Source organism: Cryptomeria japonica, chromosome 10 (assembly GCF_030272615.1).
Source record: "Cryptomeria japonica chromosome 10, Sugi_1.0, whole genome shotgun sequence".
Lineage (NCBI taxonomy): Eukaryota > Viridiplantae > Streptophyta > Pinopsida > Cupressales > Cupressaceae > Cryptomeria > Cryptomeria japonica.
The window spans coordinates 719,123,669-719,140,926 of record NC_081414.1 but is presented as its reverse complement, the minus strand read 5'-3'; the positions used below and the strand labels follow the sequence as shown (position 1 = coordinate 719,140,926).

At 38.3% G+C, this 17,258-nt stretch overlaps 1 protein-coding gene across 3 annotated transcripts in view; it reads right to left on the bottom strand.

Annotated features, from left to right (window-relative positions):
• Positions 1 to 17,258, bottom strand: part of LOC131029035 (sucrose transport protein SUT4) — a 139,618-nt gene that overhangs the window by 71,976 nt on the left and 50,384 nt on the right. For all 3 annotated transcript variants that reach the window (XM_057959427.2, XM_059213711.1, XM_057959426.2), the window contains exon 2: positions 146 to 211. In XM_057959427.2, the coding sequence (XP_057815410.2) occupies positions 146 to 211 (66 nt within the window). The remainder of the gene's footprint in view (positions 1 to 145; positions 212 to 17,258) is intronic.

Here is a 17,258-nt window from a genome sequence, read left to right as displayed (position 1 = left end):
TTCAAGCACTCTTATGATAAAATGACTGCCAGAAACAGAATTTGTAAACAGACAATATGATTAGATCAGAAATAATTTTAGTTTCAGAATTATTGCTTATATATTATATGCAAATTACATAGTAGTAGGAGGTGAAATTGCTTACCACAAGCCCTGTGATCGGACCACAAAGCCATATAAATGAAGAGAATTGATGTCCTATTCCAAGTGTCTGCAAGCAATGAATGTAAACCATTACACATAGGAATTTCCCAACAACAGCTATTCAATGGTGCAAAGTTTCCATGCTTAGTATTCAGTAAAGGAAATTAAATCAAACTAGAAAGAAGTAATTGATTAGGAATTTCAGATTTTGGATTTAATACTCGCTATCAGAAGAAAAGAACCCTCTTTGTAGATTCTTTTGAATCTCAACCTATGTAGTCATTCAGCATGACCTTGCAAGGTTTTTCTTCTCACTCTATGCTGTAGGTTGTAAAACCATATAAGCAATGTTGCTTCTTCTCAATATATGTAAATTCAACATACTTGATGATTGACAAAAACTCTCACAAAACTGTAAATGAGAAAAGAAAAAGAAACTTTGCCAGAAATTGCTCTTAAAATTTGGTCTTTTACTAGATATCCTCAGTATGTTACCTTCTGATTTTCACTCTATTGTATATTCTATCATCAGTTATTTCATGCTTAGTAGTTTAACTCCATGATACAAAAGCACGCACTTGCACATAAATTAGATTTCACCTTGCATAAAAATTAAAACACACTAAAACCTGAAGCATATGTAGGGTGGCTTTGTCATGCCCCCACTATAACAACAAATGCTCGCACAATCGTTAGTAAAGAAAATTGTCTAATTCTTAAGACTTCACAATTTTCCTGAAATCTAAATCAGATCCAAACAAACAGCTCAGGAAAGGTGATCAATGTGACCCCACATTAATACACAGGCTGGTTAATGTACAGCAATCTCTAATAAGGCACATATACGTATGATGGTTGAGAAGTGAGTCAATTAAGGAAGCGAGCTCACATGATTATCATAACGATCTGTATTCCAACTTACTCTTAGTCTAAAATATTATTAAACATTAACAAGGTGCGATTACACACCAAACCATAGCAATTTATTTGTGAAAAGGAAAAGGTCAGATTATGAAGGGACATTCCTTGTAGAAGGTTGTGACTTTAGAAAGGACCAGACTCTCCACCTCCGATTGAGAGGTACATATACAACAAATTGGCCACTCCAAGAGAGGATCGAACAGAAGAAGAAGAGCAATCGATCAAGAGGAAGCAAGTAGCTTCAGATTTAATAATAATAATTGGCAGATTCATATATTTACAAGTATTGGGTATGATGCATGATGCATAGACCATGATCTTACTGATTTGCTATTTTATCTTCCATGTAGGAATGGATGTAATTAACATATTATTGTTAATATATATTTTTATATTTCTATCATTGCTATTATGATATTGAGAATAATATATTGTATAGTAGAGCAACCCTGGGTGGGGCTAGGAGGCCGAATGGTGGGTGTCATTCCGTGCTCTTGGGCTTGATGGAAAAGAATAAGCTCGAGGCACCTTATATGATATTCTAGGGGACTCCATAATGAGGATAGGTTGTAGGGGAAGTGTTATTGAATCCCAGGTGCACATTATGTAATGATGATTAGGTCTCTCTTTATAACATTGCTGGTTATATGTTTCTTCATCTTTCATAATGATAACTAAACTGGTTGCAGGGTCTATAAAGAGACATAAAGAGGCAAGTTGCACTTCCTTAGTATTATTCACATCTCAAGTGGTGTTCTAGGGAAAATTATAGGAATATCCCAATAGGGGGCATTACAGGATTCTTTCATAGCACTCTAGTTCTCATAATGGGCTACCTGAAACACATACTATAATGAAAACTAAAATGTTCTAAATATATGAATCGTGTAGTGGACAACTTGAAATTCCTACATATCTGACATCCACATGAGGGAATGCACAATAAATTCAAAGAGAAAAGTAAGAGTTATAGATTTCATTGATATCTCCACGGTTGTTGGCTCTAATTAAAGTGGATGGAATTGATTGCCCATGGACTGTAATCTGTCCAACCATATACAATCACATTGTTAAATTCCTTCATATCAATAGTGAAAATAGAAAACAAATGAAATTCAAAGATGTACAAAAGCCCGGTGATTTCTCTGAAGTACTTGCCTCTAATTTAAAGTAGTTGCACTTGATTGTACAACCATTTCCCATCCAACATGAAACAATCTTTTCACACAAATGTCAACCCATACTAAAACAAAAATAAAGATAATAGAGTGTCAAAGAATCTAAATGATGTGATACTAAAGTCTAAAACCATAGCAGCAAAAATCTTTTGGGGGGAAAAATCAGCAAACCAAAAGATTAAGAGTTTTTCAAAAGATCACAGATTTTCAAAAAACATGGAGAAACACAGAAAAGAAAAGAGAGAGAAATACTTGTTGATTTTAAATTTAAAGGCAATTTAATGGCATACAGATTTAAACAGAAAATAAAGATAAGAGTTTAGCTACAGGAGACCCAGATCAGAACCCAAACCAGAAACATATCAGACCCAAATCTGGGCTGTTGGGAAAGCAAACTAATAACACAGATTTTATGTTTCAAAAATCTATGTTTCAACTAGGAAAATGGAGAAAAATGCATCTGTTTGTCAAAACTTAAGATGTAGTGATGTAACATGATTTTAGGACCACATTCACTTTGTAGTCCATCAGCTATGTCACAAGTTTCAAGTTTGTGTTCAGATTCGAAAAAGATAATATTTCAAACAAGTTTTGTCAACACACAAAATACCAAAGAAAATTATGATTAAATTTCTCTGTTACCAGTTCATCCCTAGACAACCCCAGGTCCCAATCCTGTTGGAACCGGGTTCAGAGTCCTGGTCCAGTCCTCTATGGGTTTGGCCAGTGTCCTGAGCACAGCCTGTAGGTTCAGCCTGGATCCAGCTGACGATTTGTGATGAACCCTTGCTGGTTCAATTCTTTAATCTGCTGTAATTTAATATTTTTTTGTGTTTATGATTATTAGAGATGGTCTTTCAGAAATAGACAGAAGTTGCAAAAGGGAGTTTCTTTAATTTTCAATACATATTGAAAGAATACATGAAATTAATCAGCTGAAACAAGAAATTGGAGAATTTAGAAGCATATCCGTAGGTCATTAGCCAATTTATTGAAATTAAAAGATTCAAACCAGCAACTTACAAAGTTCTGATTTTTATTCTGGAAACAATTCAGATTTGCTCTTATTTAATAATAAGATGCCCAAACAATAAGAAGATGGCGCCAATAAATGAGCAAGCTGTGTGTTTGGGAAAGAGACTTCCAAACCACAGAAAATTATCAGCAATAACCTAGGTTACCGGGTTCGGCCCCCTAGACCCTTGGTACCGGTCCGGTCCGGTCCTAGTTCAGGGTTTTGGTCTGGTCCGCTTGTGGTCCGGACAAGGTCCGTGATTCACAGGCCTGGTTCGGACCAAGTCGAACCCAAGAGGACCCAGGTTGAACCCAGGGGTCTGACAACCAAAAAATGGTTTTTTTTTTTTTGCAAAATTTTTTTTTTTTGAATTCCATCACATAAAACATTAAAATATAACCCTAAAAGTGAGTTTTAAAACATTAACTTGGCTCATTTCACACAAGCAACATGACTACAAGCAAGGGGAAACGAAGATCTGGGATATAGAGCCAAAGCATACTAATTTGGATGCTTTCACTTCTCAACTTGTTGCATCTGATGACTTAGATAGCGAGCAAACTTCAAGTGCAAGTGCAAGTGTAAGTGGCATTGGCATTGATTCATCTAATGTCAATGTCAATGTCAATGATGAGGAGGAGAATGAGGATGATGAATTAGAGAATCCATTTGATGATCAAACTTTAAATTGTTGAAAGTTGAAACAATGATACTTGAATATTTTATCATTTTGATATTAAACTTGATGTATATGATGCTGTTATGGCATGATCATGATGCTATGATTACAAGTTTATGTTGATTTTGTTGTTTATATGATGCTATGTGACATGCTAATCTTAATTCATGTTTATAGGCTGCATATATATATATATATATATATAATTTACATGTTTTTGTACTAATGAACCCAGACCCCTTTTCAAAATTTGTCGTACCGGCGTACTAGTTCTTCGAACCCGAACCTCAACTGGCAACCTAGGCAATAACAGTAAATAGAGAACCTACAACAAATCTGCCTTGTAAGAAGCCAAATCTGCCCAATTTGATTCAATTTGACTTCTAGCCAACCAAGCTGCAACAATTCGATTGATCTTTCACAATCTCAAAGCTACTGAATTCTGAAGAATGCACGCTCTCCAAAACAGGTCCAAACCCTAGCCGCCATAGCCAAGTGCTTAGAAGAAATGTCAAATGCTCAATATCCAATTAATGAGGTATAATTTCATCTTGGCCACCTAAATACCCAAAAGGTGTGATTTTTAGCAATTAGGGTTTTAAAAATCATAACTTACTTTTAGGGTTCCCAACTTAACCCTAAAAGGGACGCCCAACTTAGGAGATAATAAATTTTCACTTAAATAAATTTAAGTGATGCACTTTATGATTTTATTTTAATATTTCATTAAAACATTAGTTGCCTACGAGAACCACTAAAAAATTCATATCTCCCTCATTATCGCTCAAAAATTGAATCCGTCAGAAGCTGAGGCCACAATTCGCCATGCCAGTAAAAATAGGACCATGTCTATTTTTAGCAGTTTTTCCCTAAAAAATAGGAAATCCTCATATGATGTCAGAAATTAATGAAACGAAGACCAAAACTGAACTCAACACTGAACTAGAACAAATAGACTGACTACTCCTCAAGATACTGCATCACTGATCGCCTTATCCATACCCTGTTAGCCTACAAGGGTCCAAAAATAGGCTAACTCCTCAAACCACTGTTTGTGACTAGGATGGGGACATTACAGTTCGCCCTCCCAGAATTTGCTTGTCCTCAAGCAAACTCAAAGCTGGATGCTGTAAAATAGTATCACTCTCCCATGTAGCATCCTCTGTCGGCAAATCTTTCCACTTAACCAAATATTCCCTAATGACACGCCTTCGTAGATGACGCTCTCTGAATTCCAGAATGGCCTCAGGTACTAGCACTAACTTCCCCTCATCATCCAAGGGTGGTAAATCTGCAGAAGGAACTATGTGTTGTCCCAAAGCCTTCTTGGGGCGCGATACATGAAACACATTATGTACCCTACTGTTTGTCGGTAACTCCAACTCATAAGCCACCTCACCAACATGCCTGACAATCATGAATGGTCCATAGTAGCGTGGCTTGAGTTTCTCTACACCCTTCTTCCTCAGGGTAGACTGCCTGTAGGGCTGAAGCATCAAATATACCATATCTCCAATCTCAAATGCTCGCTCAACCCTCTTCTAATCAACATACTGCTTCTGCTGATTCTGACCCTTCTGGATGTTCTCACGAAGATCTCTCATAATGTCTTGGCTCTCCTGTAACAGATCCCCAACACCAGGCACTTTGCAATCGCTCAACAATAAATCCAGGAAACTCAGTGCATCATAACCATACAAGGCTCTGAAAGGTGTCATCTGAATAGTCATGTGGTGAGTGGAATTATAACAATACTCGCAGAAGTATAACCACTTCACCCAAGCCTTCTGTTGCCCTAAAATGTAGTTCCGCAGGTATCCTTCCACCCATTTGTTAACAATCTTTGTCTGACCATCAGTCTGGGGGTGGTAACTGGTACTCGGAGTGAGTTTTGTCCCGCAAAGTCTGAATAATTCCTGCCAGAAGTGACCCATGAACCTGTTGTCCCTATCACTAACAATACTCCGAGATAAACCATGCAATCTGAATACCTCACGAAAGAAAAGATCAGCCACCTGTGCATCTGAATAAGTAGTCGTGATTGGGAAGAAATGTGCATACTTAGTCAACCGATCAACTACCACAAAAATGTTGTCTCTACCCTGGGCTTTAGGCAAGCCCGTGATGAAATCCATAAACAAGCATTCCCACTTCTTGTTAGGAATAGGAAGCGGTTGAAGTAACCCTGCAGGAAAGTTGTTCTCCTGCTTGTTCTATTGGCAAACAGAACACTCTGACGTACTAAAGAACATCAGACTTGAGACCCTTCCAATAGAATCTCTCTCGTACCTGCTTATAGGTCTTAAAGTAACCGGGATGTCTAGCCATAGGTGAATCATGGAAAATCCTCAATACAATGCACTTCACCTCAGAACCTGGGACTAGAAATATCCTCTCTTTGTAAATGATGATGTCATTCACAAGAGAGTACCTGTTGTCCTGTACTGTCCCATCAATAATACCAGAGGCCCATGGACTCTTGGCATACTCTGCTAAAATCAAGTGTTTCCAATCCTCGGAAACAGTTGCCATGGAGCTCAAATGGGGACGGCAAGATAAGGCATCAGAAACAACGTTCTGAGTCCCTTTGACATAGGAGATGTCAAAATCATAAGACTATAACCTGCTGACCCACTTCTATTGACACTCATTTAGATCCCATTGTCCAAGGAAATGCTTCAAGCTATTATGATCAATTTTGACACAAAACTTGTTGCCAACTAAGTACTGCCTGAACTTAGCCATTACATGCATGATGGCCAACATTTCCTTATCATAAATACTATAGTTGCTCTCAGGACCCCTAAGCTTCCTACTCTCGAAAGCTATAGGATGACGATCCTGCATAATCATTGCACCAAAACCCTATCCACATGCATCACAATGAAGCTCAAAAGGTTTGGTGAAATCTGGTAAAGCTAGAACTGGACATGTAGTCATCAATTGCTTGAACTTCTCAAAACACTCCTATGCTAGAGGTGTCCAAACAAATGCACCCTTCTTTGTCAAATCAGTAAGGGGTGCGGCATGCCGTGAGAAACCACTAACAAACCGATGGTAGAAGGCACATAAACCAACAAATCCCCTGAGCTGAGTCAAGGTCTCAAGCGTAGGCCAATCAACAATGGCACGAACCTTATCAGGATCCATGCGAACTCTCTCTCTGTTGATTATGTGGCCCAAATACAAAAGTTCTACCATTCCCAATTCACACTTAGACTCCTTGGCGTAGAATGACTCCTTGTCAAGTATGCCTAAAACAGTATCCAAGTGAACCATGTGCTCCTCCCAAGTTCTAATGTAAACCAAAATGTCATCAAAGAAAACCAGAACAAATCTCTTCAACTGAGACTGGAAGACCCTGTTCATAGTGGACTGAAAGGTGGCTAGTGCGTTAGTTAACCCAAAAGGCATTACCAAAAACTCATAGTGTCCACAATGACTTCTGAATGTAGTCTTCTCAATATCCTACTCCCTGACACTGATTTGATGATAACCTATCCTCAAGTCAATCTTAGAGAAATAACAAGCTCCGTGAAGCTCATCTAACAACTCATCGATGCGAGGAATGAGATACCTGTTCTTTATCGTCCTTCTATTTAGCATACGGTAATCAATGCACATTCTAAGTGTGCCATCTTTCTTCTTCACCAAAACAACTGATGAAGCGAAAGGAGACATACTCAGCCTTATGTGTCCCATTGCTAGAAGTTCTTTGATGGTTTTCTCAATTTCATCTTTCAACCGCTTGGGGTGCCGGTAAGGTGTAATCATGATGGGCTTGGTGCCCTCTTCAAGCTCAATAATGTGCTCTATGCCTCTATCAGGAGGCCTACCAGGAGGTATGTCACTAAACACCTTTGTATGCTTGACGCTAAGCTCCTGAATATCTGAATGGTAAAGTGTTTTATGCTGCTCCTCATAAGTAGGCATTAGTTTACACTCTGCTGCCCAATCCACCATGTCATGTCTAATAAGTCTCTCCATTCTTTTAAGAGTGATTAATTTTAAGTTGTTGGCCTTGATAGCTTTAAGAACATGATTAGTCCCATCAACCTTGAATTTCATCTCCATATCTCAAGGTTGAGTGTAAATTCACCTATTGCATGAAGCCACGTCATGCCAAGGACCACATCCATGTTTCCCATGTTAACCACATAAAAATCAGCTTTGAATTCATAATTATTGAGTTTCATGGGTAAATCTGAAATCATTCTATCACAAGTCAGCACATTACCATCAGCAACTTTCACCCTTATCCCTTCAAACTCTTGAATTTGAATCCCACGTTTCTCCACCAACCGTGCATCTATGAAATTATGAGTTGCACCTGTATAAAGTAGAGAAATGACTCTTTGACCAGCCAAGAGTCCATGCAACCTAAAAGAACCTTCTCCTTGCATGCTAGACATATGAGCTTCCCGTAGATCAAATTCTCCTTCATTTTCAACTCCCTTCTCTGAATTTTCAGTCTCTGAATCATCTTGATCAGCTTGCTGGTCTGTGTTATCAGTCATGTTTTCTCCCTCATAAAACCACTCCATATGCCTATTTTGACCCTTAGGCTTGAGGGGACAATCATGGTTTTGATCATAAGGGCCCTTACAATGAAAACACAACTTCCTTCTACGGAAGTCATTAAGTGTTTCCCTATCCAAGGATGCTATAAACTTCTTCCCTTGATCCACATTTTTTGATTTCTTTGGATCAGACTTGCTGTCATTAAATGATGAGGACGGTTTTGAGTTGTTTGGAGTGAACTTACTACGAGGAGCGGTAAGTTCCATGCTATGTGCCTTCCTCATGGCTTCTTGCAAGGTAGGGGGATCAAAAGCCTTAATCCAACCCTTCATAGGCTCATAAAGACCTTCAACAAAAAGAATGACCAGCCTTCTCTCTGAGATGTTAGTTACCATAACTGAAAGCTTCTGAAATTCACTAATGTAAGATTCCAAGCTGCCCATTTGTTTTAGCTGAGCTAAATCCCTGAAATACAACTCTGGATCTCTTTTATCAAAACGCTCAACCAATCTATCAGTGAATTCTTGGTATGTAGTAAAAAGGTCATGATGCAAAGTCACCATCCCATGGTGCCACCAATCATGGGCTACCCCATCCAAATGCACAGCTGCAAACTTAATAGCATCTTCTTCTGACATAGGACGTAGGGTCAAGAAGGTATCCAACTTGCTAATCCAAGCTCTGTTTGTAACTCTACTGCTCCCATCAAAAGGAGAAAGTGTGAGCTTGTTGATTGCATATTTGAGATCATTAGTTTTGTTCCAAGGTTTCTGATTATTCCAATTCCTTTTATGATCTCTCTTTTGACTAATAAACCTGTCAAAGTTAAGGTCATCCTTAACTCTTTGTGGTAACCTATCCCACTCATCATGCATTGCCATGATATTGTCACCAAAAACCACATCATCTCCACCTTCGGAATCAACCTCATCTTCAAATTCAGCTCTGACAAAAGTGGGGCGTGTGGGTCTATCATATGTGCGTGTGTTAGTCACACGAGCTCTGGAACGACCAACAACACTACCATTCTCTTCTTGATTCTGATCATTACCCTTAGGTATGGAAAGTTGTTGTATGGCGGTAGTCAGTTGTTGCAACACTATTGCTACCTGTTGTTGTCCAGTTGCTATACCTCCCATGACCTCCTTTGCCTCGCTGTCATCATTATGTGTAGTGTTTTTGTTAGCTTCTTCATTCCTATTAGCTTCTTCATTCCTGTCACCCATATTTTCAAATGGAGTTTGGCCAAATTGATATTGGTTTCCTTGTAAACCAAATCTCCTACATGTATAAAACCTGTGATGCCCAAATTGTTGGTGATGCATATGAAATCCCCTAACCCTCCAGGATGGCAGGATCAGAGCTCTGATACCACTGTGATGAACCCTTGTTGGTTCAATTCTCCAATCTACTGTAATTTAATTTTTTTTGTGTTTTTGATTATTAGAGATGGTCTTTCAAAAATAGACAGAAGTTGCAGAAGGGGGTTATCTTTAATTTTCAATACATATTGAAAGAATACATGAAATTAATCAGCTGAAACAAGAAATTGGAGAATTTAGAAGCATACCCATAGGTCCTTAGCCAATTTATTGAAATTAAAAGATTCAAACCAGCAACTTACAAAGTTCTGATTTTTACTCTAGAAACAATTCAAGTCTGCTCTTATTTAATAATAAGACGCCCAAACAGTAAGAAGATGGCACCAATAAATGAGCCAGCTATGTGTTTAGTAAAGAGACTTCCGAACCACAGAAAATTATCAGCAATAACAGCAAATAGAAAACCTACAACAAATCTGCCTTGTAAGAAGCCAACTCTGCCCAATTTGATTCAATTTGACTTCTGAATGAAGCTAACCAAGCTGCAACAATTCGATTGATCTTTCACAATCTCAAAGCTATTGAATTCTGAAGAATGCACACTCTCCAAAACAGGTCCAAACCCTAGCTGCCATAGCCAAGTGCTCAGAAGAAATGTCAAATGCTCAATATCCAATTAATGAGGTCTAATTTCATCTTGGCCGCCTAAATACCCAAAAGGTGCGATTTTTTAGCAATTAGGGTTTTAAAAATCATAACTTATTTTTAGGGTTCTGTTGATGTGTTTTTTACGCACATGCGAACACAGAATAAAATACCTAAAGGTACCTTACCCTCTCTTGAATAAAGTCTCCGAATGCTGAAGATGTTGCGAAAAGGATCAATCGGGATGACTTCAAGGTTCTTTGCTGTAGGATCTCTACGTGTGGATAAGCTCTCTGTGGTATGATGTGATTTGCTGGAATCACAAGGGGACTTACACTCAATGACCTGAACGTCTGATTTGCTGGAATCACGAGTCTTATTTACTAACTGGAAGATAAACAAATGGCAAAAGATGCAAGGTTCAGGAAGTTTACTCTACTACCTAGAATGCGAGAAGATGGATGAATGACTAGGTGGATTCCTACTGGCTGGGTCTCACCATCAGGCTGAACAATTCAACACCAACTCAGTGCGATCTTCTAAGGGATGCTTCGAGTATGTTTAAATCGTACACCATCTGACAATGATCACCATTTAAGAAAATGCATGAAACAATAGACGTGTAACGACTTATGATTAAGCTCATTTGTTCCAGTTGACCACGCAAGGCGCACTTACCATCAGCAAGAGGCTAGTGGTTTGGATTAGACGGATTCCACACAGGTGCATTCAACAATTTTCTTCATTCAATCTAATCATCTACCATCTAGAATTGAAGATTCAACAAGAAACGATGCATATTGCAAGAAACGACACACTTCACCATTACTTTCAATGAAAATGGAGTTTGTTTACAATCAATGGCAACAATTTCTTGCCTTGTCCTCCTATTCTACTCTAATTGCTATTCTATCAACTGACTACTCACCTTCTAACTATTGACTAACTATTTTCTATTCTCTTCTCTATTAGCCTTTACAAATGAAGAGCAAGGGCTTATATAGTGCCCTTAATACAATTCAATGGCTAAGATCAATTTGAGATCAATGGCCAAGATTCTACAATGAAAACCCTAATTAGGGTTTGTTACAACAAACTCAATTCTGACCAATGAAATAATTGTATTAATTGGACACATGTCTTCTCTGGAAAATTCGACCAATGGATAGCTGGGGTAGGTACATCAAAGTTTGTGCCATCTCCCATGAGTTAGGTACATTGAATCTGGACATGCTAAGGTGGACCAAACCGACTGGAGAAGTGATGACTGGGATGCTACCTCGTCTAACACTTGTAATTTGGTAGATATTCAACTTGATGTTGCTGAGAAGCTAGCTTTAATTAACTCTTCTGAGACTATCTGCTTCTTCAACGAACCCTTGCTCTGACTTCCTTTGTCTTTGATGTGCAAGATGATGATGTACCTCGCCTTGGAATGCTGGATTGGAAGAGGCTATTCCTGATGATGCTTGACCGAAGAAGGTCATCCTTGTCGATGCTAGACTGGAGGATAGATGGAGAAGGTCGTCCTTAATGATGCTGAACTAGAGGAGATCATCCTTGTCCTGGACCGGATCTTCTTTGATGAGAGCCTGCCGACTTGTAGATCCTCCGGGCTTGGGAGTCGCCAATTGATGCCTACACAAAAATTCCAAAATTAGTCTTTAAGCATTATATCTTAAAGTGTAGAAATTAAGACTCTCCAAAGGGAAGATTCAAGATATTGATTAGGAAATTTCATGATAAATCTAGAATTCTTCATTTCCTAATTAATTAATCAACAAAAGCAAACTCTCGTCTTAGACTTTTTTTCAAAAAATGCTATGAAATTAAAACAAGCCTTGACAAAGAATATCAAAATGATTTCCATACCTTCTCTTGAGTACTTAACTCTAAGACCTTCGAAAATGATGAAAGAAGACTGGATTTTGCTAGACAAGATTTAGATTATAGTCTTCCCTTGGATGAATTACGCCTCCATTAGTCTTCAAAAGAGCTCCACCTTCCACTAGCTTCTTCAAAATCTGGAAATTCGCCTTCAAATACCTTCCAAAATCTGGAAATTACACTCCAATCTAGCAAGAAATTTGCCTCTCCAATTTGCTCCTCAATTTCGCACTTTTAGAAGAGATGAATGAATGATTTGAACTTGAAACAATGCCCCCCTATTATATAGAGCGCTCACCTTCTTTCCTCCAAGGCCGACTTGGCAAAAGGGATAAAAAAATAAATAAAAATTCTTAAAAAAGGTGGCCGACTTGCCTACAAAGGCAAAATTCTTAAAAAAGGTGGCCGACTTGCCTACAAAGGCAAAATAATGCCTTGAGCGCTCAACTTGTATTTTTTAATTTTTTAAATTAATTTTAAATGCCTCCAAGATGCTCGTTTTGATTATTTCAAGATCAAAAATTAATTTTAAAAATGCCTCTAATTTAATGCGAATTTGATTTAATGTTTCCAAATGCCTCGAAGTTAGCAATTTTGAGGAGTATTAATGCTTGACTAAGGTATTAATGAAGAATATCAATAACTTCGCCCTGGACCCTTAGCAAGGGTCAGGAGCGATTTTTCAAATTAGGCCTTGAATACCTTATTTTTACACATCCAAAACTTCATCTAGGCATCTTAAATTGCATTTTTTACTGGAGTTTGGGTTTGATTTCACTTGAACTTTGGAAGAAAAGTGCATTTCGGATTTTTTCGCCCTAGACCCTCAGCAAGGGTCAGGAGCGATTTTGCAAATCTAGACTCAATCCATCATCATTTTTTGTTGAAACTTTCACTCATCAGTAAGCAATGTTATTCCTTATCCATCCCGTCCAAATTCGCCTTGTTTCTGCAAGGTAGAATAAGAGGTTTTCAAATTTTCGCCCTGGACCCTCAGCAAGGGTCAGGAGCAATTTTTCTTCCCTGGCTTAGATTCATCAAGTTTTGGAAGCAAATCTTCATTCATCATGTTTTTTGAAGGCCATTTTACCCTAGGATATCCTTGTCTTAGCACAAACTGGAAAGGAACATGTTGGTTTTATGATTTTCGCCCTGGACCCTCAACAAGGGTCAGGAGCGATTTTGAGTTTTTTGAGCAAATTCTTGATCATTCAAACTTCAATCCACCTCACAATGCTAGGAAATATCTTTCTTCTTGCTCCCAATCCAAGTTTGATTTCGTTTTGCAAGGTAGAATGGGAGATTTTGAGATTTTCGCCCTGGACCCTCAGCAAGGGTCAAGAGCGAATTTCCTTTTCTAGGCTTGGTTCTTCCTTTTTCAAACTTGAAATCACCTCAATTTGACCAAACAAGGCAAGAAATGTCTTCTACTAAGATTTTCGCCCTAGACCCTCAACAAGGGTCAGGAGCGAATTTTAATTTTTTAACAAAATCTTTCACTTTTTCAAATTGACACTTTCTCAGGTGGGTAAAGGGAGATGTCCTTGTTTCGTCTATGTCCAAAACTTGACTTTTTCGTTGCAAGATGAGAGAAATTCAAAATTTCGCCCTGGGCCCTCAGCAAGGGTCAGGAGCGAATTTGCTTTTATTGCCCAAAATTCATCAATTTGCAAGTGTCCAAACCTTTGAATGATGTTCAACCTTCCTTCCAGGAGACCCTACACATAAAAATTTAGCCAAAATTAGTGACAAAATTGGCTTAAATAAGATTTTTGCTCTGGACCCTCAGCAAGGGTCAGGAGCGAAATTCACAATCTAGGCTAAACTGCTCAATCTTCAAGTTTCAAATCACTTCACAAGGCAAGGTAAGATTGTTTTCAAAGCCAGGAACAAGATTTCAAGCTCAAACAAGATGGCAAATGAAGTTTATGATGAATTTCGCTCTGGACCCTCTGGAAGGGTCAGGAGCGAATTTCCTAATCTTGGCCAAAATCCATCATTTTTCAAGGTTTTCAAACATTTCCAATTCTCCCTTCAAAATGCCTTGCAAGTCAAAATTTGGTCAAATAAGGCAAGAAATGAGTCCTAGGTTGATTTTCGCCCTGGACCCTCTAGAAGGGTCAGGGGCGAGATTCGCTTTGGACCCTCAGCAAGGGTCAGGAGCGAAATTTGACTTTTTGAACTCTCCGTCAGGATAATTTTATGGAATATAACATTTAAGTATAAGTGACATTTATACTTTAAGTTATATTCCATATATACTTTCAGGATGTTTGAGAGTGGTTTCAGACCTCCAAGAGCTATATTGCAAAATCTAGTTTTTGGAGGATTTTCAGTTTTCTAGACTTAGCCAAATTTCAGGATCAGGACATTCCAGACTTAGCCAAATTTCAGGATCAGGACATTCCAGACTTAGCCAAATTTCAAGATCAGGACATTCCAGACTTCATCACTCACCAACTTGACCTAACTCAAGCAGAACCTGCTATCCAGGTGATCCCCTTGGCGACACTCGAAAGTTAAAGGCTAACAGACAAAACCCTAAAAGACCTAAAAAGACAAACCCTAGAAAGCAAAAAGCAGGGATCCCCATTTGCAATGGGGCGATGTGTGGAAACGTCACAACAGGTTCCCAACTTAACCCTAAAAGGGACACCCAACTTAGGAGATTATGAATTTTCACTTAAATAAATTTAAGTGATGCATTTTATGATTTTATTTTAATATTTCATTAAAACATTAGTTGCCTGCGAGAACTAAAAAAATCATATCTCCCTCATTATCGCTCAGAAACTGGATCCATCAGAAGCTGGGGCCACAGTTCGCCATGCCAGTGAAAATAGGACCATGTCTATTTTTAGCAGTTTTTCCCTAAAAAATAGGAAATCCTCATATGATGTCAGAAACTAATGAAACGAAGACCAGAACTGAACTCAACACTGAACTAGAACAAATAGACTGACTACTCCTCAAGATACTGCATCACTGACCCCCTTATCCATACCCTGTTAACCTACAAGGGTCCAAAAATAGGCTAACTCATCAAACCACTGTCTGTGACTTGGATGGGAACATTACACGATTTGGGTATTTTTTAATTTTTTTCCAACTTTTTTTGACATTTTATTGTAAGCTATATCTATGGCAGTGGTAAAAAGATCGTCAAAACCATGGCATCAAGGAATAATCACCAGGTTCCTATGCTAGAGAGAAAATGGAAGATTTAATAAAAATCGCAGACCCTTGTATATTCAATTATCAATCTCTAATGGTATCAAATCTATAACAATGCATCAATCATGTTTATCATTGTCAAGGGCAGTGGACTGTGTTTACAAGAGCATCAAATGACTGCCTTCAGCATTTTATCAAGTGTGTAGGGGGCAGTGACAAGTTTGGACGCCAAATTGGAAATTGAAGAAATGGCTAACGCCAATTTGGGAGCTAATAAGAAATTTTTGAAGACTAAAGGTGACACACATCTACAACGAGGAGAATCAGGTAGTAGACAAGCTGGCAAATGAGGTGACAGAAGCCCCGGCCTTGAAAATAAATGCTTACAAAAGAAAATTGTCTTTTTAAAAGACTTCACAATTTTCTATCTCCTTAAAGGCACCCAGACATCAATCTAACCCCGCATTGATACCAAGATGGGTGTCAAAAATCAGGAAAACGTCTATTCAGAAAACTCCATGGTTTCCTGTAGACATTCGTACAATGAACCAGTGAATATCTTCATAAAAGAAAGGCAGCAATGACTCCTGGATCTGCAAAGATACATAGGAATACAGTGATTTGATTCAGCATCAACTTATGTTTATTGACTCCTAAATGAAGGAGTAAACATTATTAATTAGCGGATACCATTAGTGAAACATTCATCATGATATAATTGTGAAGGAAGAGGCATCAGGTAAGTCAAGAGGCACAATATTCCAAAGGGATGGAACCCAAAGGAAATAAGGCGACTCTTCCATCCTTTCAAAGATATAAAAAGGCAATCAATTATGACCAAGTAGGCGACATGGAGGAAGATAAGTAATCAGCATCGAAGGAGAGAATTAATAGCAATCGAACAAAAAAGAAGATTACAGAATATTGAACACTATAATAATCAGACCTGAATATAACTTGTGAATATTCCAATCCACTGTGGTAATATAGAAATTGTTGTTTAGTTTTATATATAAATTTATTGCACATATCTGTTATATATTAATAAGCATTAAAATATACATTTAACACTGCACCAGTGTGTCAAAGGGAATGAAGGAAATCTACAATTAAGGGAGAACAGCTATAGAGCACCCTGCTACAATGGCAAATAGGGAGAGAACAGTTATTAGGGCACCCTGCTACAATGGCAAATAGGGAGAGAACAGCTATTAGGGCACCGTATTACACCGTGAAAGGGAGACAACAGCTAAGGGCACCCTACTACAATTTCCCTGCCAACTCCTACATTGAGGGACTGTTGACGAACCCAAGACTCTCCAGCCATAGAAGAATGGACGGGGTGATTGCATGAAGGGAGAAAACGGTTGTCTTAAGGCACCCTACCATGCCTCCTTATTCCATATCTTTTATGACTGGGACTCACATACAAATCAGACTTGCTGCATAATGATTTCCTTGCTCTAACAATAGATTTATTTCATGCATTGTGTCTGCAATTTTACCTAAATGATTGCAGGTTTCCATAACAGAATTAGTTCATCTTATTCCTAAGTAAAGAAATGTTTCCCTAACTATATTATATGCTTGGTTCCATTTGATTTTATGAATTTAGGTCAAAATAGAGAGTGATCCAGCAAGGGGAAATTACAGGGGTGGAAAATGTAATGATAAGAGAAGGTGGGGCTGGGGATCGCACCGCAGCTTAAGATACCAGAAGGACAAATTTTACATCATAGATATTAATGCCAACACAAGGAAAAGACAATTGT